The 24,218-nt window shown below is 38.4% G+C and overlaps 3 protein-coding genes across 21 annotated transcripts; all 3 read left to right on the forward strand.

The window, feature by feature from the left end:
• Positions 1 to 370: 370 nt before the first annotated feature.
• cdca4 (cell division cycle associated 4) lies at positions 371 to 5,990 on the forward strand. 17 transcript variants are annotated; one of them, XM_043219576.1, is made up of 4 exons: positions 371 to 940; positions 1,185 to 1,330; positions 2,434 to 2,458; positions 3,746 to 5,990. In XM_043219576.1, exons 2-4 carry the CDS (start codon positions 1,258 to 1,260, stop codon positions 4,617 to 4,619), a joined length of 972 nt encoding a protein of 323 aa, XP_043075511.1. In that variant the 5' UTR covers positions 371 to 940; positions 1,185 to 1,257; the 3' UTR covers positions 4,620 to 5,990. The 17 variants fall into 17 exon arrangements, with proteins under 17 accessions (XP_043075511.1, XP_043075523.1, XP_043075526.1 ...); XM_043219588.1 differs by adding an exon at positions 2,946 to 3,032 and having other exon boundaries at positions 377 to 1,553; XM_043219591.1 differs by lacking the exon at positions 1,185 to 1,330 and adding an exon at positions 2,946 to 3,032 and having other exon boundaries at positions 377 to 940.
• Positions 5,991 to 6,093: 103 nt separating this feature from the next.
• On the forward strand, positions 6,094 to 17,763 carry si:dkey-177p2.6 (uncharacterized protein LOC568712 homolog). 2 transcript variants are annotated; one of them, XM_043219594.1, is made up of 2 exons: positions 6,094 to 7,239; positions 13,635 to 17,763. In XM_043219594.1, exons 1-2 carry the CDS (start codon positions 7,088 to 7,090, stop codon positions 14,338 to 14,340), a joined length of 858 nt encoding a protein of 285 aa, XP_043075529.1. In that variant the 5' UTR covers positions 6,094 to 7,087; the 3' UTR covers positions 14,341 to 17,763. The 2 variants fall into 2 exon arrangements, with proteins under 2 accessions (XP_043075529.1, XP_043075531.1); XM_043219596.1 differs by having other exon boundaries at positions 6,095 to 7,242; positions 13,647 to 17,763.
• A 2,135-nt stretch (positions 17,764 to 19,898) lies between these two features.
• On the forward strand, positions 19,899 to 24,134 carry ahsa1a (AHA1, activator of heat shock protein ATPase homolog 1a). 2 transcript variants are annotated; one of them, XM_043219575.1, is made up of 9 exons: positions 19,899 to 20,774; positions 22,079 to 22,264; positions 22,343 to 22,425; positions 22,511 to 22,628; positions 22,709 to 22,800; positions 22,978 to 23,103; positions 23,227 to 23,328; positions 23,448 to 23,499; positions 23,590 to 24,134. In XM_043219575.1, exons 1-9 carry the CDS (start codon positions 20,756 to 20,758, stop codon positions 23,760 to 23,762), a joined length of 951 nt encoding a protein of 316 aa, XP_043075510.1. In that variant the 5' UTR covers positions 19,899 to 20,755; the 3' UTR covers positions 23,763 to 24,134. The 2 variants fall into 2 exon arrangements, with proteins under 2 accessions (XP_043075510.1, XP_043075509.1); XM_043219574.1 differs by having other exon boundaries at positions 19,904 to 20,774; positions 22,074 to 22,264.
• The last annotated feature ends 84 nt before the right edge of the window (positions 24,135 to 24,218 follow it).

Below are 24,218 nucleotides of genomic sequence, written 5' to 3' on the forward strand. Positions count from 1 at the left end.
ACTGCATTTTGTCAGCAAAACGGACAGAGGAGTAACACAAATCCCCCAAATTGGTGAAAAGTGTCCAACTGACAGGACTTGAACTCATTTAAGGCAGAAGTACCAGCTTTGCAGTATTATAGCAATGAAACTCCCAACTCAAATCCTCAGAAATCCCCCAGAATTAAAATTCACAATTTATTTACACTATAATCTTTTGAACTTTATATTATATATATATATATATATATATATATTATATTTATTATATATATAATAACAGTTACAAGTTACAATAAAAGGAAAATCTGAGAAAACGTCTAGCTATTTTCTACACCATAATTTTATTTTTGTTAAAAAGAAAAATCACAAAAACAAAACAGTTGATCTCCTCCAACACAACTTTAACCTCCTTTAACATACTGTGTTCATATTAGTTACATGACGTAAAAAAAAAACGAGTCATAATGTAAAAATGCTCTGAAAATCACTTCAAACATTGACATCTAATACCCAAGCAAATATCTGACACTGCCAGCAGTATAACTCACTTTAAATAAAGAGTGAATCTCTCAAATATTAACGAATTTTATTTCTTTATGCCATCTATAACCATTAAACCCTTCTTTGCGCCCAAATGAGAAATCATAAATCCGTGCGTGTCCGTTTGATTTTTAAGATGCCTCCAAAACAAGATGTGCATTGTTGAAGTTGGGGCCCAGGGTAGAATCACAGACGCTTTTGTTCGGGGCTCCCCGTTCCTGCGAAGGCCTGCTGTCGATCAAGAAGCGAGCGTCCGCCCCCATCGGCCCTTTCACTGCTGCAGCTGGCTGCCTCTCGCTGCTCGCCGTCTGCTCACTGCAATCTGTGCTGGAGAGGCCAGAGGAGCTGCAGCTTCAGTATTAAACCCGGCCTACACACGCTTATGACGCTCGCCGCCAAAGAACACAAATAAGACGAGGTAAGCCCGAGCGCACCGGCACGCGCGACTTAAATACAATCTATATTATGTAGTCGCACCGCTTAAGATGATCTCGATCCGCGATGGTTAAATCGCAGCGCGGTCGATTTCGAAAAGCGGCATGTTTGCGGAAGTGATCGTGCGGTCCATGTTTTAGCCGCCCCTGTTATTTGCCTTTACATGTCATGTGTGTGTGTCTCCAAAATATATTTCACTCTCACGTGCATTTTGTCGACACGGTAAGCGTTCGGAAACGTTGAAGATGCTGTTTGGGTTGGCGAAGTTGACTAGCCAGCGGACCCGTTTGAAAAATCAAAATGGCTTCCATCTTTGTCGTCTCGGCAGAGAGGTTTATACCTTTGTTTCCCCGTCTCGCATGTCAGGGAGTATGTGAGTAACCTCCTTTTTATATTTATCTAGTGGATTACTGTCCATCGCACCTTCGAATTAAGAGTCTGGGTGTTTATTTCACTGGTTTTTATTTATTTTGTTACTTACCCAGTAGCGCACTTTTTGACCACGTCAGTGCGGTGGGGGAAGGGAAGTGAGTCGGTCTGGGTGGAGCCTGTATGATACGTTCACTGTGGATCAATTATCCATTGCCCCCTTCGCTGTAAGTTTGATTTAGTTTAGCCTCCAGCTACTAGGAGAATTGTTCACTGATCTTTTTCTCTTCATTCATTTCTCTTGATTAGTTATGTGCCACCACTTGCAATGTAGCATTCCAGTTTCCTCAAATGCAAAGTGTTATACGTAAGAGCACATGGAGATCTCCTGAACATCTTTCTTGATATAGAGTGCTGCAGGAATCCCCTGTTTTTGTAGGGTGATCTAGAAGCTGTCATCCTACTGGTTGCCTTGAGTGGGAGGGAAAGCAAATAGGATATTCCCGCTGACTTCTGGATAAGTGCAAAAAAATATGTGAACGGTGAAAATGTATAATTCACTATTATAATCTTTAAAAATGATCGCAACTTTGATGTCTAAATGTAATTTGCTGAAATGTATAAATAAACTATGCCACAACCGCAGGACACCGTCATCACCACTGAGTTTCCGCCAAATCTTTTAATCTGTAAAGGCAACAGTTTGGAAAGTTTGAATATTTTGCAAAAGCGTGAGCATAAACACAGCAGGGCTGTAAAAGTAGATATTCGCCTTAATTCAGTTTAATGTCCCAGTTCCATTCAGAACCGTTTCGAGATTCAAAAAAAAATAATGACTGGAATTTTATGTTGTAGAGTAAAAAACGCAAAGTATATTGCGCTTGTGTTAATCACGGACATTATTTCAGGTATTTATTCAAAAACCCACTGCCTTCGGGACGGCAGGACCCGAGGTTCAAAAAATCTCATCTCGTTTCCCAGTTTTAGGACTCATTTCTTGCAGCACTCTATCATTAACTGAATGCAGTGCCGGTGTACGAAATGTTGGTTGTAGTTTTAGTTGCAGCGGATGTGTGTCAGCTTGCACTCTGGTCTTTTTTTCAACAGTGCTGGGATGTCACCCATGCTTCAGGTAGGCACACCACCATGCCCTTAATATCTGGTTAACAGTGTGGTTATGGGTTTAAAGTACTTGTGTGTGATCTTGGTTAACTGTCAAGCAAATCATCTCCATTATGTTAAGTCATCCCTCTTAACATGAAATGACTTTGCAATACATGTGGTGGTTTTTTGTGTGCTTGCACTCAATGGATTTGTTGGTTTGCTTGTTTTGCATAGAGTTTGATGTGTGAAATGTAACTCATTACCATTGTTTAGCTACCGTCTTATGTCTTCCCCACCTTTCACCTACCCACCAGTATATGTAGCCGATCAGAGGTCCCTGTGCCCCCTCCCTACTCCTCCCAACATACATACACACACACACACACACACAGTCACATACACGCTCACAAACACTCAGTCGGTCAAGAGCTAGTGTGATGACAGATAATGTGCTTTGTCATGCTGGTTGGTGTCATGTGTTTTTCCTATACTGGATGCATGTTTGTTACTTTTAGGCTCCTGTAATCCTGGTTGGCTGGCCACGGAGACAGGGAGTCCTCGTCTCAGTACTGTGGCTCTCCACATTAGACTTTCTGTTTGGGGTATCTACTTTCACCTCCATTTTTATCTATTTTCAAAGGATTGAAGCACAATTCCAACATTTTTATTAGCTAAATCACTCATTTGATATAGTGTGAGTTAATGTATATTACTTTAATAATCTTAAAAATCCCATCATTTACAAAGATCTACATTGTAAATACTTTATGCGGTTAAGAATTGACCATGAATGCAAAATGTGATTTTTTTTTTTTTTTTTTTTTTTGCTTCAAAATATTGTGTTGTTCTGAAGCATAGGAGTTTATTTTTTTCTTCTGAAATATTTTTTAATTAGACTAAAGCATTTTTTGACCCATAGTCAGTCATATTAGACTGTTATCAAGGTCTATTATAGTATTCTAATTATCCATTTTATTTTTGTATACCTAGACATTCATGGCAAATGATTCTATACAATCTAAATGTTCTAAAAGAATAATTTAAGTCTGAATTTGTTTGTATGTTTTTGTTAGACTGAAAGCACTCAAATGTGCTTTCATAGAATTGTACATGATTTTCCTCAAATTTATTCTTTGTCAATTTGTATTGGTTTTATATTCTAGTTTCGATATTGCAACCATTATTATTTTTTTACTTTATAATGTAAAGAGAATTTTTACGTATCTAAGAAACTGGGTAAGGATTGATTTTGACTTTGAATAGAACTGGATGAATGTGAACTGACCATCGCTATGCCTTTTTTTCTTTTCTGTAGGCTAAACATGTTCTCCAAGGGCACCAAGCGTAAGTTTTCCGATGGTGATGAAGAGATATCCGACGAAAGCCTGGTAGGTGCCAGGGTGGCATCTTCGTACAGCTTGCAACGGCAGTCGCTGCTGGACATGTCCCTCATTAAGCTGCAGTTATGCCACATGCTGGTGGAGCCCAACCTCTGCCGCTCGGTTCTCATTGCCAACACAGTCAGGCAGATTCAGGAGGAGATGACCCACGATGGCAGCTGGCATATGGTGACTGAGGCGTTCTGCGGTCCAGGACAGAGTCCCTCCGAGCGCTTGGTGGCCACTGAGGTCCTCTGCAGGTCGCGAGAGCAGGATGCAGAACCTAAACTGTTTTCTGTCATCAGCTATGAAGGTTGCCGTGAAGAGGAGGTGGTAGCTGATGAAACGCTGTGCTCCGTTTCTGTTAGCGATACTGTCTCTAATGTGTGCCTGGCAGGGCGTATGGGCCAGTGCTGGGAGAAGAGTGAGCTCAGTGGTGTAGAGAGGGATGAAGAGGCCCTTGAAGACTCTAGACTTGGTTCAGGAGAAGACGAGGAGATAGACGCAGAGGACGGGGCTTCTACAGAGAGTCCAAAGACCATTGGACAAGTTTTTGGGACATTTGAAATAAAAAATGGTTCCTCGGGTCCAGACTCTGCTCTCGAGGAGCTGTTCTCAGATGTGGACACCTCTTACTATGATCTGGACACCATGCTGACCGGCATGCAGAGCGCACCCAAGATGGGGCCTTATGACATCCTTGACAGCTTGGCACCTTCACACAGTTCCCCTTCCATAGTATCAACCCCGAACTGTCGTTCTGATCTTAATGAATTGGATCACATCATGGAAATCATTGTAGGTTCTTAGGTTCGACCTTATTCAGAGACTTACACGCTTGTCTTAATGTTACTGGCTTTTCTGTTCTTTATGGAAAGCAAGTAAAGTCTGGAGTCCTTTCAGGAAAAAGAGTTGATGTCTTTTGAAGGATGGCCTTGATTTTATGAGCTGACCATAGTCATCTTATTTGCATACCCTTTGTATGTTTTAATGATTTTTTCTGTATTTGTCTGTCCAGACATGCTGTTTTTTTTTATTTAATTTATTTGTTATACTCATGACACTACAGAGAGCAGAACAAGATGTATACAAAAGTTGTAAAGCTTGGGATATTTTCATAAGGAGACAAAAGATTGTCTAAATGTGTATATAAATTATATATATTTTTTACAATAGATTCTTCTTGTAATATGTTACTGTACATTATGTACATGTCTACAAATTGATTTTAACCGAAGAGATTAGATTCTTATGTGCAACAACAAGTTTTCTGTTTTTCAAACCCCATAAACTGAAGGAACTTAATCTAGTACTACAATATACAAAAGCCACCAAGTATACATACAATGATGCATGTTTTACATTTATGTGCTCATTTGCACAAAGTATTTTTTTTTTCCTCTCAAGGTTTGATTGCAGTTGGCTGTCAATCAGCTCAGCCGTAGGTTTTGTTTGTTGTTAGACTTCAAAGTTCTTATATTTTGTCTTATCAACAAATGAAGTATAATGGGGCCAACCCATTTTATATTGTGACTTAATTTATTTAATTTATTTACTGCAAACGGTGAGTGTTGGCTGTGGTCAAACTCAGGGTGGGTTTTTATCTCTAAAGGATTTAATAGGCCTGATTCACAAAAGCCTTTTGCACATAGTAAATCAGAATTAGTACTTTGTGAATTGTTTTGCACCAATTATCGGTTTAAGCATTAGTTTTAAATAACTGTTTTAATATTGGTGATTGGCTTAAGGATATCAGTCTATTAGTCCTCTGGACCCCTCATAATGAGAAGGCATTTGTCAAGTTCTATGCATTGAGTGTCATAACACACTTTATACATATGAAGTGTTTAAAATGCGTTTAGTACAGTATTCTTCTTTCTTTTTTTTTTTTTTTTACTTAAGAATCAGTCAACAAGAAACGGTTTTATTTCGCTCAATATGTTCCCCCAGTTGTTACATATATATTGTTTGGTTTTTGTCAAATTGTTTGCATAAACTATGTTTGTGCGAATTATAGGTTATTACACTTTGATAATTGTTTTCTTCTACATTGTGTCACACTTAAATTCTAAGAGGATGTTGTTTATTGTATGATCTTAAACTAGTATAGAGTATAAACATTTTATATGAGCATTGTAGCTTTTTTAACGTTTTTTAATAAAAAGGTACAACTTAAGAAAATGAGTGTGCGTTTTGTTTTTTTTAAACTTGGACATCAGTCTCTATAAATGCTCTTGTTGTATTGTTTTAATGATTCAAGTATTGATACAGAAAAAAAAACCCAGTTAATTGTTGGTAACGTCAGGGAAACATGCGCAAAAGTTAAAATGATCCCACAGTCAGATGTACAGTAAGCCCTCCATTTCTTAAATGAACGTCAAGGTTTCGTTCTGCACGCGGCGAATTCTAACGCAAGTGACGTCAGCAGATGTGACTCAAATGAACGTCAACGTTTAAATCCCCCGCTTGCGCTCAGATATTCAATGCATGTCAGAAAATGCTGTATTATACGAGCTATATAGTTACGAGGAGGTTGTGTCGCTTACGATGTAACACTCGACTAATAAGCAGCTTTGTAAAGCATGGTTTAGAAAAATTCTACAGCGAACGTAACTGTTAGCATCTGTAGTATTCACAGATGTTTTACGACACGGGATGCTTGGCAAAAAGGAAAGCCACAAACGTGCCGTTTACAACGCAGTTCCATAGTCCGGTTGCCGGTGCTCCAAACGGTCACGTTTTCGGTCTGTGGGCATGTTGGGGGACGAATGTGATAGACTGAAGAGGAGGGGGCAGAACACGCGTTCCACCAATCAGGGGCAGTTACTAGGCGGGCCTGAGAGCGCGTTCGACCAATCACAGCATTCCCACCTGACGACCGTCAATCAGCTGAGTTCCTTTCCCGTTGATTCTACAGTGTAGCGAGAGTTCTCTTCTCGTGCCTGCGTAGAGACGCGATCGGTCGCGTAGTTTTGCGCAAAATAATGTTCAGAATTTGGACCAGAAGCTCAACGCGAAGTTCGGCGAACGCTTCAAACAACCGTACATCTTATTTTTACCAGTCAAGAGAATGTAGCCGTCATTCGAGGATCTTGGGTAAATTAATTTCGTAGTTTCATATAGACGGAGCCAGCACTTTACGAACTAGCTAACTGGCTAATTCATTGCGCATCACTGGGAGCTTAGCCGCGGAGGCTAGCGGTGCTCACGTCTGCGAGAGTAGTTGGTTGTAATAAACGCTTAACAACGAAGCAACTGGTTGAGCCAAACATAATGGTATGGGTCAAAGGGACATCGCAGCGTTCGAGGCGTCCATGAAAAGAAAAAACGGAATTCCAACTGTCTCTATGTGTCGACTGGATGTGGAGTCCGCTGTTGTGAAGAAGGAAGTTGAGCCCGCCGGAGGAGATGGTGCCCTTTCCTCGTCAAGGTAACGACTTTTAGTCACAGACTGTCTTCTGTATGTCATTTGAGCCTGGTAAAAAAAAAAAAGTTATCAATATGTTTATGGAAATGGCCTTATATATTAACACTGTTCACTGCTTTACGTAATAACTAACGTTAGAGTTTACGTTGACGATACTTGAGCTTAGCTGATACTCCGTTTATTCACAACTGCAGCAATGCTAGCAAAAAAAAAATACGAGGTATACTAGTATTTATATCTGGATCGTTGTGCGCCAGCCGATGAACACAGAAACTTTGGTACCTCGCGTTTTCTTCTGTACGTGGTCTCGGTTGCGTAACGTGGTCGATATTGCCACAACTGATGTTTGGACCCGACTAACGTTCACTCGTAATGTGTGGCTGCACGGTTTTCAAGCAAACCAGCCTTATTAAATAATACAGTTGTATGTTCTTTCGTCGTTTCAGTCGTGCCTCGCAGACTAAAGTAATAGAGAAAGCCGAGGGTGAATGTAGGTTTCAGTTTTACTAAAGTTTCGTAGTTCGAATGAATGATGTGTAATTTTTTTATATGAATCTTCGAGTGTGTGTTTCGCGCTATGTGTTTAAATACTCGGAAAAAGTCAAGGAGTGATTTAAAGTTACGTGCAGTTTCAGTTGCCTTTTGGAAATCGAATGCTATAGTTTTTATTAAAAGGAGCTACTGCGTGGAGTTAAAGACCATTTTAGTTGTGATTATTATATTACATAGTCGCAGCTGAAGTGTAGCCATTTTCGAATAATTCACTTAACAACACCATACCAAGTATCATCTTAAGGTTTTTAAAGAAATGCACAGGTTTGTAATATGTGTTTGACTTCTGCAGATATCTGTCCCTTTCTGCAGTAAACAGAAAGTCAATAGTGTCCAAGCTAGTCTCTTCTCTCTCAAGGCTCTGTGAAGAGTCGGTTAACTTCTTGCAAATAGGTTAAGTCTATTTATTTATTTATTTTTGAACTTATTATAAGTGTGTAATTGAATGTAAAGCAGGGTTGTCAGCAACTTGCACCTCAGTCGTGTATTACCTGCTTATTATTTCTTAGTAGGCAGGTACTTGGATTAAACGAATAAAATACATCTGAATCTAGACTGAGGTTTCACCGCTGACTCAAAGACTTACACCCCTGATAAGACAAGCGTGCTTCATATGAGCGTGTGTTCACGTCTGTCAGCGTGACTAACACCCTGAGTCACTTCGTCAGTCGGTTGGAGCCGCCCAGTTACAAAGCTGACCAAACTAAGACATCCGGCCTGTCTACCCAGTGGTTCATTATTGAAGACTTAGCTGGCTTGTCAATGGCATTTGCCACCTACTCCCTCCCTCCTACTTGCAGTCAATCCCCTGTGCTCTTTCTTACGCTCCTCAACTCGATCTCTCTTTCTCCTCCCACTTTCTCTCGCAGGCTAACCTTTCTTGACGCTCCTGCTTGCTCTGGCTTATGTACACCCTCTCTCTTTCCTGCTTTTTTTTTTTTAAGACTCTTTCCTGTTGTCCTCTTTATCGTGACTGCCTCCTTTGGGGCAGTGGGAGGGAAACCGGAAGAGAAAAAGATGGAAAAATTACACCACCACATCAGTTCAGTTTGGTCTTGTGCAGGAAGTATGCACCAAGTAAGACCAAGTAACTTAAGCCAGCCTATGAGTTGAAGCAATACTTATGGTGTGTGACTAAAGATCATTTCAGTGTTGTCGGTCACTTTGTGGTCTTATATTCATGTAATTTTTATTTAATTAATTTATTTTTATATGTACAAATCACAAAGTGATTGAAATTAAGTCCTCTCTACACTGTAAAAAATTCAGTAAAATTTATTTCGAATTTTACTGTAAAAATATGGTAACGGTGTTTTAGGTTTTATGGTTTTTAACTTAAATTTACAGTTAAATTGTTTAAATAATTTAATTGTAGTATTAACATTATATCAGTTAATCTATTAAAGTACTGAAATCTGATTTGTACCTTTGAAATATACTGATAACCACCAAAAGCAGGTGGTACTTCCATAGTATATATATATATTTTTTTTTTCACATTATGGAATTCAGTGATGACCCAGAACATTTAATAATTTGCTTTGTATTCAGCAGAACAAAGAAATTCATGCAGATAAATGATGTCAGAATTTTTATTTTTGGTTGAACTATTCCTTTTAAAGAAAAAAAACATCAAATTCAAACAAAATTTGAAATGAAATGCAGAGTATTCTGGGAATGTCAATTTACAATTTTTCCCCTGTAAATTTTATAGAAATTTACCGTTAACCATTTAACAGAAAAAAAAACAGTTAAAATTACAAAAAAATTTTACAGTGTACCTTTGGTGAAACTGATGTATGTCTGTTTGGAGCTAGGCTGCTATTCATTTATGCAGTGCTGTGCTGCTGTATTTGAAAGCAGCAGTATAAAGTCATTTCTCAGTTGTTCTGCCTCTTATGTGTGTTGCACAGGCAGTATAAATGATAACTTGACAGTCTGTAAAACACTTGATGCCAACACTTTTTTTCCCTCTTCGTTTAAGAATTATAACAGTAATTTGTGTATTGATACTACACTTTACACATTGTTAATAAAAAAAAGTTGTAATAAGACTTACTTATCAAATGTGTAAAATGTAGTTATTATTTTCATTTGCATCTTAAAAGAAATCCACTGCATCCTAAAGAAAGGCCTTTTTTGATAATCAGACAAATATTACCCAATTTGATGCTGAATTTAAAAACATCAACATCTTTCATAATGTTCAGGGGTTTTTTTTCTTTGCAAAAAAAAAAAAAAAAACTAAACCAACGCTGTAGCAAAAAACTTACAGATGTAGGAAAAAACACCTGGGTCATAATTCTGACTTGGAAATCTAATGTTGTATTAATGCATGATACAATCTAATATTGTATTTTTAATGCTGAAACTTCTTCACCTTTAAAGATGGTTGTAAAAAGCAACAATATTATGAAATGTGTATGTTTTGTGAGGAAGTGTGACATGCTAAAGCAAGCCAAAAATTAGTAAAATAGTTCATTAGTAAGTATTTGATATCATTTATAAAATTAAACATCATTGTTCAAGTTTATTTTGGTACTGTCTCAAAGAGCAGTTTTATTTATATATATATATATAATAAATTACTAACAATCAGTTATACACGTTGGTTATTGGACACATTAATATAACCTGTTTTGTTTTTATTTCATTTTTATTTTTTTATTCTGTATCATTTTATTACAATAGTGGGACTTTCTATGGTCAGCCTCACCAGGTCTCCAGGTAAAAAAAAACAAGCTGGAGAACCATCATGTACGTGCAGACCTGAAGTGATGCAACACAACATACTCTCTTGCAATGCTGCCTCTTCTATGGATCCCATTGTGTTCTCCCACTTTGATGGTCATCTCCGTAGTTGTGTTTATTGTCTTTGAGCTGCAGTCTCTGTGTGCCACTCAAGCGCCAGCCTCTCATCCACCGCTGTTGCCATGGCAAGCAGACCACAGAGGCCAGTCTAACCAGAGGGGCCCAATTTAAATCATTCCTTGCTGCTTTAAAGCTGTGAGACTTTATAGTGACCAAGTCAGATTTGAAGTTGTTCAGCTTGCCTTTTTATTTATATATTTATTTATTCATTTTTAAAAAAGCTTTACAATGCACAAGTCCGTGGGCAACCTATTCAAACTTTAGCACTCGTTTGTTGTCATAAGCACAATAAGCCATATGAAATATGAACTCTTCAACGTTTTATTCTTCTTGCTTATATAGTTTTTCCGTAGTCGTGGTGGTTTGCTCGCTCGCATTCCATTTATAGCTTTTTGTCGCTGACAGAGACAGGCTGCAGACCCTCTTCCAAGCGTACGTGTGCTCCTGCCGGAATTCAGCTGTGAAATCTGCAGGAATACAAAATGTTCCGTTTGAAGCCTTGTGACTGCTTTGTGGGAACAGCACCTATAGGGCTGAGCAGGAATGAGCCCAGAGTGCTCTGCTAGCGTGCATGGTTATATAACCGCTAGCCCCGGCGTGACACACTTGAGCGCTGCATCCCATGCATGCGCTGGCACACACACACACACAGTCAGGATGTTTTTCGAGCATTAAATTTAATCAAACTTGTTTTAATGCAAACGGTATTAGTTGTTCTTTAATTAAAGATTCTCCCCTTCATACTTCAGTTTAGGTTCATGACCGGTAGTGGAGTCTATTGCATTAATCTAAGAATTAACACACTGCACATTTTTCTACATGTTGGGATTGAGACTCAGCAATTTAATGCATCCGTCTCACTTGTGAACACGAGAGGCTCTTCTTGGCTCCTGCAGCTTCCTGTGCACCCTGCAGTAGAGAAGAGCAGTCAGTGACCAGACCTGCGGGGGATGTCTGCCTTCGTTCAGAGTGATGGATGTGGGGGGGGCGCCTACACCACCGAGAGCGCAGAGGTGGATAGACAGTCTCTCACATTTACAGCCCTTTCCACTCAAACTCCAGCTATCTGACAGAGCAGTTATGGTCGGGATTCAAATAGTGCTCCCACAAGCCGCATTTGGCTTTTGTTTGTGCATAAATGAAGGCCTAAACAAAATTTTTGGCTTTGAATATGGGATTGCCTACATTTTAAAAAAGCTCTCAGAAATGGCTACTCCCTTTTAAGGTTTAGATTTGACAGGCATGTAGATCCATAAGAACCTTTCCATGCACAAAAGGTTATTTTATAGCGGAAAAGGTTCTCTAGATTATTAAAATGGCTCTTCACATTCAACTGCTTCTTGAATGGAATTTAAAAGTCCAAATGAAGGAGATCTTTGCTTGTAAGAATCGCTCATGGGATAGAAGCTGCAGCAGTAAGCATTGCGCTCCTATGCTGCGTATCCTCCTCCGCTGTGAAAACGGAGCGCTAACGAAGCATGAGCTTATTCTCGAGTGTACTGCAGTAGCAGCCAGGAGGAGCTTGAGCTAATGCATCCACCTCTCAGGGAGGAGGAGAAAGAGCTGTGTCAGGTTAAAGCTTCACGTTATCAGTCATGTATCAGATAACAGACAAATTTCAAGGCGAAAGTGTTTGTCAAGAACAGAGTTCAGCAATGGTCTCTGTGCACAGATGATGGCCATGGTGCTGTTAAATTCACAATCGGTTTATTCCATGCAAAGTTAATAAGTGGAGCAGGCTGCACTGTGAACTTTAAAAACAGGAAACAATAAAACATGGATGCATTCTTATGCGATCCAGGGAACATGCAGAAACATGTCAAGTATTAACATTGTGTTGACGTGTCAGATCTAAAAAAATCTTGGCAAGGTTAGATTGTGTTGTAACGGGAGAAATAAAATGATATTTAGCCTATCAATGCTTAATTCATGATTTAACTATTTAAAAATCGCGATTAATTTGTATTTGTGTGTAAATTAGGCTGTTAGGGATATATTTAAATTCTTTAGTGGCATGCACCATGTAGGATGTTTTTTTGCTTATTTTTTTTTCAGCTAAATAACTGGCATGTTGTTAAACTTGAAAAATGTTTAATAACCTTATGAAATCAAGTTTTTGAATGTTTTTTTTTTTTCCCTTCTGTTCATTGTGGGCACTTCCTCTTCCCCACCTATGGCATTGATTTTGAATTTGTTTGATGATGAGCTCAGCAGTCTAGAGAGGTTTGTGCAATGTGACTCGCTTAAAAAAAAAAAAAAAAAAAAAAACAATGTTGGTGCATAACATTCATAGACATACATAGACATTATTGGACTGCATGTGGCCGCCATGTTGGAAAGTGTATTTGACATCATTCACCATACTGTAGATTCACACGGAGCTGTTGTATGCAGGATTGTGGCATCTTTCAAATATTCATTAATTACTATGGTGAATGATGTTAAATCAGAGCGCTACAATATGGCGGACTGCTTGCATATCTTGGCCCATAGAAAGACTATGAGGCATCTATGTATATATTTATGCATAACATTCCTCTGATGTGTTCTTGCAAAATATATTATTGGATGAAGCTTAAAACAAATAATATCATGCACCCCTATGCAATACTTAAAGGAGCACTCCATTTTATTTGGAAATAGGCTAATTCTCGAACTCTCCTAGAGTTTTACAATTTTTTAAAATCTATTCAGCTGATCTGTGGGTCTGGCGATAGCACTTGTAGCATAGCTTAGCATAGATCATTGAATTCAATTAGACCAGTAGCATCGTGTTCTATGCTAAAAGTCCTATCGCCAGACCCGGAAATAGATTCCAAAATGGTCAAACTCATCTTATTAACTCTGAAGGAGTTGGAGAATGAGCCTATTTCCAACAAATAGTTCTCCTTTAATTTCACTTTCACAAGGTAGACCAGCGAAAGAAACCTTCCTGTTCTGTTTTTCTGAACTTGCGTTTCTGCTCTCATTTCTAGGTACATGTTGGGCAGGGGGGTGAAACGTAAGCTGAGCACAAGTGAGGACCCTGCCCAGGACTTGCCATATCCTCAGCAGAGGCAGCTGGTGCTGGACTTGTGTCTAGACAAGCTACAAAGCTGCCAGCGGCGAGCTGAACCCAGCCTGCACCGTTCGGTCCTGTTGGCCAACACCCTCCGCCAGATTCAGCAGGAGATGAGACAGGAGGGGGAAACCTGCTTGGCACCAGCTCCTCTCGGCTCCGCTCTCCCTCACGCCTCCACCCCACGCCACTTCCCCGACCTGCCACCTGTGCCCTTAGACTGTCCTCCACCCCTAACCGGAGCGCTGTCCCCTTCATTCCCCCTCACAATGGCTGAGGATGAGGAGGTCCAGTTGGGCAGCATTGAAAATGAGACCCTTTTGCCATCCCTAGCTGGTGAGGACAACACTAGGTCATCAGATTCACTTTTTGGCTCTTTCGAGATTACCAATTCCACCAGCTACTTGACAGACTTGCCGTTGGATGACATCTTTGAAGACATTGACACGTCGATGTACGACTCCTCTGACATGTCTGTCCTGGCGTTTCCTGCGCAGAGAAGCAACGGGGTGGACGATGGCCTGAAGACCATTTCCAGCTGCACATCCAACAGCAGCCTACAGCTCTGTCTGGCGGACATCAACGACCTGGACCACATTATGGAGATCCTGGTGCGCTCCTGAACCACGGCTCGCACCACAGTGTCCTCATTCAGCCATCCCAATGTTTTCTGTGGGAAATGAATAATGAGTTTTCTTTTAAAAAAAAAACAAAAAACAAAAAAAACAAATATTTGATCTATTTTTATACAAAAGGATATATATATATATATATATATATATATATATATATATATATATATATATATATATATATATATATATATATATATATATTAAAATAAAAGGAAACTGCCTGACACACTCTCACTGTAGGATAAATGCACATTTTTAAGACTTTTCAGATGGTCGAGCTTACGCTGCCATCCTTCATATTTAAGCAAACTAAGATATGAATATGCAGGGACTTCGGAAACAAATACAAAGTATTACCATTGACACTTATTTATATTGGAAAGATGTATTTAAAATGAGGAGACTGAAGAAAAGTGGATCGTGACGGACGCTCCGTAGCTTTTAATGAGCTAAAAGACTTTTTTGGTTTTTTTTGTGATCTCCACTGTATTCTGAAGCATTACATTTTACTGTCAGTAATTATGATTATCAGATCAGATCATGTCATGCACATGCAGCACTCACACTACCTCTAAAGATACCAAGAGCTCTTTCTCTATACAAAGACTGTCGTTGTTACAACTGTATTTTAATGGTTTCTCTTCAATAACTTTCAAAACTGCTGATTGTTTTATATGTGGCTCTCTGTTCACAAGAAGGCCTCTCCTCAAATGATAGAATTCAGTCCAAAGCTATAGCTGTAGAAGAAAGGCTTTTGTCTCAATCTTTCTATTCAAAACTTTCTTTTTGAAGCGTTTCTGCTTTCAGAACGAGCTGTTGCTTGCATAAAAAGTGATCTATATTTTCTAATCACTTGGAAGTTAATGCTATTTCTACTTTTCACGTACATGATTGTCAGACACACAGCCACCGTCAAATCCCTCATATGAACATAGTGCCTAAAATGGAGAATGAAGACTGCCGACGATGAACTGCACACTGTGGACCCGCATATAGACTTGCCAGAGTTTCCTGCTCTACGCCCATGACGCTCTGTAAGTGGGTTGTTTGCCACTTTTTGGAGCGTTTAGCACGATCCTCTGTCCTCTAAAGAAGCCATTACCCTAATGTGGGTCCACATCTCCTCTCTGCTGTCCTTCATTGTGATCTACACTGCAAAAAGCTGTTTGTGGATGCCTCTCGTGATGTCTCTAGGACCATTTCTGAATGTCCAAGCTTATTCGTGTGGAGCAGAACTGATGTCTCACCTGCTTACTTTTCCGCTTTATCGCAAGCCATTTCCGGTTATTAGTTACTACTCAAATGTGTGCGGTGGTAGACCAGAGTGAGGCCCTTGGTTTTTGACCTGTATTAACATCCACTGAACATTAAGTTGCTGCAATCGAATGCGAAAGAGCCACAAGCTGCTGTCTCCATTAAGACTGGGCTGAAACAGGGGGAGGGGAAGAACCAGAGAGCCAGATTAAGAGGGGAAGGGAAGGGAGGGGGGGTAGTTAAAGCAAACAGCTCCTGTCACGTGGCGAGCTGTGCAAGTGGTGAACGCTACATTGAGAGTTCGACAACAGCTGGTATGTGTGCGCTCGCATTGGTGCGCTTGCAACAAGCCCCGCCCCCAGTGAGGCCCCAGGGGTGCTTTGATCTCCTCCCGACCAATCGTTTTAGTTTAAGGGAGGAGCTTTGTTCTCTCTCTGCTTTATGTGGAAAAGAATAACAAGTGGAAGCGGTTCAATTTGGTCTGTTAGCTCATGGTGGAATGTCTTTCCTTGCCTATGGATGGCTCACTTTAATCATTAGCGGCTTGAGACATTTATGGTCTGAATTTGAGTTAAATTTAGACATTCCAACTAAAAGTAAATGAGATTTGTATCACTTAAGGAAATACTAACTGCGGCATTTGAGGTGGCAGCAGAGATGAGGTTTTTTTTTTTTTGTGTGTGTGTGTGTGTGTGTGTGTGTTTTGGTCGAAAGTAAGACGCTTGTACCCCTTTAAACTCAGGCTCGCAGAGGCCCCACCCTGCCTTTCCCGCTCACAAGACACATGCACCACCACAGAGAAAACCTGACTCTTGCGAAGTTTACACTCAGATTTTAGGAAACACGCTTGTGTAAGACAGTAACCATAAGTCAGAGAGAGATTGTATGGTGAGGCCATCGGAGTTCTAACAGCGCCTGTTTTTAATGCTGAAAGCTGTGGATCTAATGAGTGTGTAGCTTTTAAAGCTTTGTAAGCTTGATCAGTTTGTTTCTTTTTTTTGTTTATTTGTGTTGTGTGTGTGTGTGTGTGTGTGTGTGTATATATTTGTATTTATATATATATATATATATTTTACTTGTTTTGATTTTTTTTTGTTGACTGAAGATCATGAGATAATATATTGCTTTTATTTAAGAGTGAGATATGATCAGTAGACTTCTGTCTTTCGGAGGTTTTGTTTTTTTTAAAGTGTGATTTGTACTTCACCTCCTCTTCTTAGTAATAATTAATGTGTACATATACAGTGCAGAATTATGAGAGATGTGTATCATTGAAATTATTTGTAAAGGTTTTGATCTGTGCTGACCACGATGGGATCTTCTTTATGGTGTTCACTTCCCTTTGGACCAGGCAGTTATTCAGGCAGCTTTTTAACAGTTTTTATGCTAAAGTGGTTAAGGAGGAGAGCTTTCATTTGTCGGCCTCGTTTTAAATGTAATGTCTCCTGCTGCTTGAGTTTTAGTCTCTTGAAGGACATTTTGTTTCACAATAATCAGCCCCAGGAGCCTCTGCTTTTAAACTAATGTTCATTATGCTTTAGTCTGGGAGCATGTATTGCGTAGAGCAGCAGTGAAAAGAGGTTTACACTGTGTTGTAAACTTGTAAACTAGCTTACTCAAATAATGTACGGTACGTTTGATGTACCGGTTGCACAGAGAATACAAAAAGCAGCAAGCGTTTGTATCATCATCATCAAATTTGCTTGGTTGTGAGGCACAAAACGGCGAGCTTTAAACATAACATCATCTTGTTAATTTGGCATTTATTTATTTTTTAAGAGAACCTTTTTTATTTCAAGTATCCTAATGAAATTGTAATATCAGAAACCTCAAAATGTCACTTTGTCCCAAGTGCAATATGAAAATATGAACATAAGCGCTGTCTTGCCTAATTGCAAAGGACACAATGTAGTAGGCCTATATACCTTTTGAATGAATCAATGGCTAGATGTTTTTTTTGTTGTTGTTGTTTTTTTTTCCCCCTTAATGGTGACTTTTACACCCTACGTTTTCTTCTCCCCAGAAACTGTCCTTTTGATCTGTTTTGACCGCAGATTTTTGTGAGGTCTGTAAATAAAGCATTTTCTTTTGCAGTCATATTCTATGCAATACATTGTAGCAGGTCAGTATGTCAAATAAAACAAATGAAAATGGAAACGTGTTATGCATTTACTCGAGACTACAAGCAGTCAATCGCACCTTGTAAGCGATATTAAAAGGAAAGGCAATATGGAGTAAACAAGGCGGTTAAGAATATAGAAAATACGGACATACATCGCCCCCTGTAGGCAGAATCACTTTACGCTTATGAAGAGGCGGCTTGTTTTCTCGAAATTATGTGCTGTACGAAATCTTTCATAAATGGTAGCCTGTATGAAATCGTGATACGAAAGGTGTCGCTTAATATAAACGAGCAACTTTGCATCGAAGGTGAGGTTTTAAACCATGACGCAACTCATAGAAATTAATTTAAAAAAAAAAAAAATATATATATATATATATATATATATATCCGTGGACCTATTTGTGAAACATTAGAATTCAGTCTCTAAGATGTCTATCTGGAGGCTGTCTGCACTCGGATCGAATTGCTTGCAACAAACAGATGCATTAATAATGCAACAACATACATGAAGAAATCCGCTCCCTAGCCCGTAGAGGGGTCTCGGTCATCTTTCTGTTCTTATTTTATTTCTTTTTGAAATAGCTGGTGATTGGGTTCTTCCTCGTACACCCCCGCTGTCTGTCTGTTTGGTGTGTGCAGAAATGCACTCCTCGTGGGATATCGCTGCAGCTTGCCAAGAACAAAGTCAGTAGAAGAGCAGAAGACGGATCTGACTGACACACGGAAGCGCCGCTGTGGCTGTGAAGGTCTTCCTCGTTGTGCTGTGGCTCTCAGATAAATGTGATGCACTTCTGATAGCATTCTTAAAGGATCAGACTAGTTTATTATGTAATATTGGCTCTCTAACAAATGTAATTATTTTCTCCTTTGATTAAAAGATACTCAAAATCGTTATGTTCGTGTGTATACGGTGTGTCAAGGCTATACCCTTTTCCATGCATTCATTCGACACAACAGTCACACACAAAGCAGAACTACACATTTTTTTCTTGTTCAGCTTGATCTGATGGAGTGCATGAGATGCTCACCTGTCAGTTTGCTCTGAATAATTCATTTGATTTCCTATGTTGGCTATTTACTTCCAGAAGGTTCAAAAGGAATCGAGAACAGTTTTTGCCTATACTGTTTATATACATTTATAGGGTAGGTATTTTGTCTTGTGCTTTTAATTTACACAATGCATATCATGGCAAGACAGTATGGCAAACCCTTCAACAACGTATATGAAGGCATTTAAACGTATTTTAGATATACACCTCAAGTATTAGAACGAAATGTTAGGGTTATAAAATAAGCATATATCCATAATAGCCTAAACTCAAGCCTGAGCTTTTTCTGATATTGTCAGTTCTGTTCATTATAGCCTACTTGTAGCTTGAAAGGCCATTTACTCCAAAGGGTGATCAGGCATGTTCTTTTGACAGTATCAGAAACAAGATATTTAATTTTAGTGTGAGTAAATGAAGGTCAAATGCTGATAATTAAGTAATCAATACATTTTCGATCTTATTGAATGCCAGCTCCACCTGCTGGACATGTTTATGTACTGACGAATAAAACCCAACCTGCCACGGTCTCATACAGGCTGTGTTCTTCACACACATCTCGTTTTCACATTTGTATTTGGGTCATCTAATACCAGAAAAAAATTAAAAGTAAATACATTCATTTTAAAGTAGGGTGATATGGATGTGGTCTCAGCGTTTTATTCCTCTATAAGAAAATTTACCACGTATCCTTCTCAAATGTGCTTGGTCATGAGGCACAAAACGGCAAGCTTGAAACATCACCCCATCTTGTTAATTTGCCAGTTATTATTATTATATTTTTAAATAAATAATATTTGCATTAAAACTAAAGTAACTATGTATAAACATTTGGTTGCTCTTGCACTTGGCAAGCTTGTAAAATGTTGCTGAATATGAATGGCTATATATGAAAATGATCAGACTAAGTGCAGTCGTCTCATTTCTATGAAATATTTTAGGTTATATCATGTTTCTGAATACTTGTAATTATGAATTTGTAACGAAGCTAAAATTTAGTAGGCCAACATTTAAAATATAATTGTGATATCAATAAACACTATAATTAAAAATATGTCCGAGTATACTAAAGTACATGTGCTTCAGCATGTTAGTCGACACAGGAGGAGGCTACATCTTAAAAGCTTGACAAAAGATTAACCTACTGAAACATAATTATTTAAAAGACACTATAAAACAAATCATTTTGCCGTAATATAATGTGTATTTAAGTACACAAGCAACAGTAGGTTAACTAAAGTACACTTAAGTGGGGTTTTCTTCTTAAATATACTCAAAAACGTTGTTTTTCATATATGTATTTATAAGATATAAAGTGCACTACATAAATGCACATTCAAAACAAATATGTGCTGGGGGGTTTTTTCCCACAAGGAGAGTTTAGTCCAGCTGAGAAATTAGATTTATGGTTGGTGGTTGAAAGCTGAGGTTTAAGGAGGGTTCTTCTTCTTCTTCTTCTTCTTCTTCTTCTTCTTCTTCTTCTTCTTCTTCTTCTTCCATTTTTCTCTAGTCAAGAAGGTCCGCAAGTTTCTCGTTTCTAAAGGAAGCTTCTTTACCCAGTTCCGGTTCTGGGACTTTCTATGGGGGCTTAATAAAGATCCAGGGGACAGCTGCCGGCTAGTTACGCGGACAGCTAACCTTTCGACTGCTCCTTAAATATTTCCTCCCTGCCTCCTTCGGATTCCCCGAATCCTAAAAGTTTTGTGTTTTTTTTTTGTTATAAAGGCATCGGCTGCTCTTTCCGTCCTTCGCTGTTCCTGTGTAATCTCATGAATATTGATGCTACTTCCTCGACGCAGCGAATCAGCTGAGCACCTTGTGCATACATTTATTGTGTAATTACATCTGTCAATTATCTGCAGTTTATCGGACCTTTATCAACTCTCAATTTCTCAAGTTTTTTTTTTAAATTGTGTCATGGCCAAATGGGGAGAGGGAGACCCGCGCTGGATCGTGGAAGAAAGAGCAGACGCCACAAATGTCAATAACTGGCACTGGTATGTAACACGTGCTTTGTATGAAGTCTCTTTATAAATTTAATTCTATTTCCCAACTTTATTTATTCATCTAGATGTTGGGGGTAAAATGCGTAAATGTATGGGGGGAAAGTATACAGATTATGTTATAGTTATTGTAAAGTAGCCTATACAGATTATGTTACACATTTTCAGCGTTATGACACATACTATACTTTAACTTGATCATTTTAAACTATTTAATAATCTGTCTCAATGTGGAACCAAATACCGTATAAAATATAGAAATGTTATAGCATGAGACCTCACAGAAACTGTTTTACATTTAAAAAAAATGCCCATGTCTGATTCTTCCAGGCATTAGGTTAGTTTTTCCAGTGTTTGCAGAAGCCTCTGGAATGTCCTGTAGTTGAATGTGAGGGGTTGGCACGCTCTATTTTTGGAAGTATATGAATGTGAGACAGAATTAGACTCAGGGTGTTCTTATGAAAAGCAAACTGAGTGTGACTTTTGAAATGGCCCACTAGAAATGTATTAAACGTTACTTACCTTAATAAGAAATCTATATTATAGTCATCTCTCATTCTGCCAAAGGTGTGAGTGTGTGTGTGTGTGTGTGTGTGTGTGTGTGTGTGTGTGTGTGTGTGAGAGAGAGAGAGAAAGAGAGAGTGTGTTAATATAGATTTCTATAATATATATTATAGAAATCTATATTATTGCTAAAATGTATATTATTGCTGTCGAACAATTAATCATAATGAAACGCTTTTAAAATAATGTTTACATAATATATGTATGAATATATTTATTATGTATATAAATACACACATACATATATATATATATATATATATATATATACATGAAAATATTTACTTGTCTATACATTTATATGAGTTATTTTATATTATATATAAATATATTCAATATTTAAACATTTTTCTTAAATATATGCATGCATTTATATACACACACACACAAAACACTTTTATTTCGGGTGCAATTAATCGTTTGACATCACCTATATATATGTATATACATACACACACACACACACACACATGTGTGTGTTTTTATGTGTCACAAATCAGGTTTTTAATTGTTACCATGTTTTTAGTTATTTATTCTAGTTAAAAATCACCCTTCTGCAGTTTGACTGAGATTACTCAGTATATATAATACACACACACAAACATTTATGAACCCTATGCAATTTTGGGAAACTGCTGTTAATAGTTTATAAATATAAGCTATATGTTAATTCTATCAAGTAAATGGTTCTGTTATATAATGGGGTTTTTTCTTAATCTTTTCCTAAAGGACAGAGAGAGATGTCACAAGCTGGTCTCAAGATGTAATAAATAACCTCCTTCTTGGGCTTCACGTACAAGGTGAAGAAGGCTCGTGTGAGATCACAGACGTCAGTAATATAGATGGAGAGGCCTCTATCAACAACCGCAAAGGGAAACTCATCTACTTCTACGAGTGGGTTGTTAAAGCCTCATGGACCGGTGAGTCAAAGCAGACTGAAAACACAGCATAATAATTGAATGTAAAGGTGAAATTAAAGGTTTTTTTCTTCACTGTAGGTACAAATAAAATAGGAATCAAATATAAAGGCACCGTGGAAGTACCGAATCTCTCTGATGAAAATGACATGGATGACTTAGATGTAAGTGAACATACGATCCAATATAAAACTCTTTCTATACAAGTGAGCAATGATTAATGAAAATCTAACTTGTGTTTGTTTGTAGATTGGCGTTACACTTTGCAAAGACCAGCCAAACACGCCGCTGACTGATCTCATGAGGAAGGAGGGAGTGAAGAAAATCAGAACGGCACTGGGCAACTATGTCAAGCATCTCAAAAGCGGTGATGGCTCTAAAACGTTATCTATATCTGCTTTGATTTATTTGTGCAGATTGCCACATTCTCGTAACTTGCTTTTACAGAGTTCTCTCAGGGTATGATTTTACCAACAGAAAACCCACTCAACAAACAGAATCAGGAGACGCAAGCCAAGGTCAAACTAGACAAAACCCAAGTAAGTTCCCTTGATGATAACACAAATAAATACTAGACGGTATGCTCATATCCACCCTGTATTTTATGTCAATCACACAGACACACTTTCGTGCATGTTTTTTTAGAATAAAGTGTTTTTTTGTGCACGTTAATATTTCAGCTCTGTGTCAAAATTAATGTTTGGTCCCCCCCACAGATTGGATCCTCCACAGCAAAAAATGCTCCTAACACCGGAGTGAAAATTTCAACAATATCTTTGACTATGAAAGACACCTTTCTTACTTCACCCGAAGAGTTGTACAGGGTTTTCCTAAACCAAGAGGTCAGAATCACACTCGTCGGTTGAATACGATTGAAACAATAAATATGTATGTATCCTGATTTGCTTTATGCTTAGATTATTTGATGTTGAACTCACTTGCTTCTTGTCTTTCTATTTGTGTAGATGGTACAAGCCTTCACACACCTCGCTGCCTTTGTGGATGGGTGTCCGGGTGGCAAATTCCGGCTGCTGGAAGGAAACGTTCACGGGCAGTTTGCAGAACTGGTGAGAATGATCCTCTTATAACGATAACCAATGATAATCTGGCTTAATTAGTTCATCTGGTTCATCTTTTTTTTATAGTACATTTCTCTAATGAATAATTTTGCCTGTTTCTCTTTTAGATTCCAGACCAGAAAATTGTCATGAAATGGAGGTTTTCAAGTTGGCCAGCTGGTATTGTTTATTATTGCATATATAAATGTTTTGCTCGTTTCGAATGTTTCCTTTACTCTGAGTTATGATTTCTTTCCAACTCTCTCTCAGGACACGCAGCAACTATCACTTTAAACTTCGTAAATCAAGGCAGTGAGACAGAGCTGACTGTGGAAGCCAGAGGAGTTCCCAGCAGTGAGGAGGAAAGAATGAAAGAGGGCTGGCAGAGATACTACTTTGATGCCATTAAACAGACCTTTGGTTATGGGGCACGACTCTGTTAAGACTAAACTGTTTTGCCATCAGAAACTCGGGACATAATATAAATAGATAAAAAAAAAAAAAACCTGTGAACACGAAACACTTCCTGCCTGCACTGTATAATAACTGGATTCCCACAAACACATGTGCCTTTACAGTAAAAAAAAAAGTATCTGGGTTATTATTATTTTATTTTTTTGTATTTGCTATTGCATTTGCATTAGAGCTTGTTTAAATGTTACGTCTGGGCATTGCAGAGGCGGATGATTCAAAATGTGAGAATATGTTTGTCTGTGATGAAGCAAAAGTTGAATTGATTTGTATAATCAGGATACCTCTTAAATACAAAGTCAAATCTGTGTTGTAATGAAGCAAGAAATAAATGTTTTAACTTATGAGAGCCTCGGAAACTGCGTTAGAACCATTATCGCTTGTGAGTGTGGACTATTGGAACATTTGTAGACTACTTAAAATATGAA

Source organism: Puntigrus tetrazona, chromosome 20, assembly GCF_018831695.1.
Source record: "Puntigrus tetrazona isolate hp1 chromosome 20, ASM1883169v1, whole genome shotgun sequence".
Lineage (NCBI taxonomy): Eukaryota > Metazoa > Chordata > Actinopteri > Cypriniformes > Cyprinidae > Puntigrus > Puntigrus tetrazona.

Excerpts from the sequence above, each read along its gene's own strand:
- si:dkey-177p2.6 (XM_043219594.1), top strand. The coding sequence starts at position 7,088 with ATGGGTCAAAGGGACATCGCAGCGTTCGAGGCGTCCATGAAAAGAAAA. Across the intron at positions 7,240-13,634 it reads GGTGCCCTTTCCTCGTCAAG|GTACATGTTGGGCAGGGGGG; the intron begins GTAACGACTTTT and ends TCTCATTTCTAG.
- ahsa1a (XM_043219574.1), top strand. The coding sequence starts at position 20,695 with ATGGCCAAATGGGGAGAGGGAGACCCGCGCTGGATCGTGGAAGAAAGA. Across the intron at positions 22,629-22,708 it reads TGTCAAGCATCTCAAAAGCG|AGTTCTCTCAGGGTATGATT; the intron begins GTGATGGCTCTA and ends TTGCTTTTACAG. Across the intron at positions 23,329-23,447 it reads ACGGGCAGTTTGCAGAACTG|ATTCCAGACCAGAAAATTGT; the intron begins GTGAGAATGATC and ends TTTCTCTTTTAG.
- cdca4 (XM_043219576.1), top strand. The coding sequence starts at position 1,258 with ATGGCTTCCATCTTTGTCGTCTCGGCAGAGAGGTTTATACCTTTGTTT. Across the intron at positions 1,331-2,433 it reads TCTCGCATGTCAGGGAGTAT|TGCTGGGATGTCACCCATGC; the intron begins GTGAGTAACCTC and ends TTTTTTCAACAG. Across the intron at positions 2,459-3,745 it reads GGATGTCACCCATGCTTCAG|GCTAAACATGTTCTCCAAGG; the intron begins GTAGGCACACCA and ends TCTTTTCTGTAG.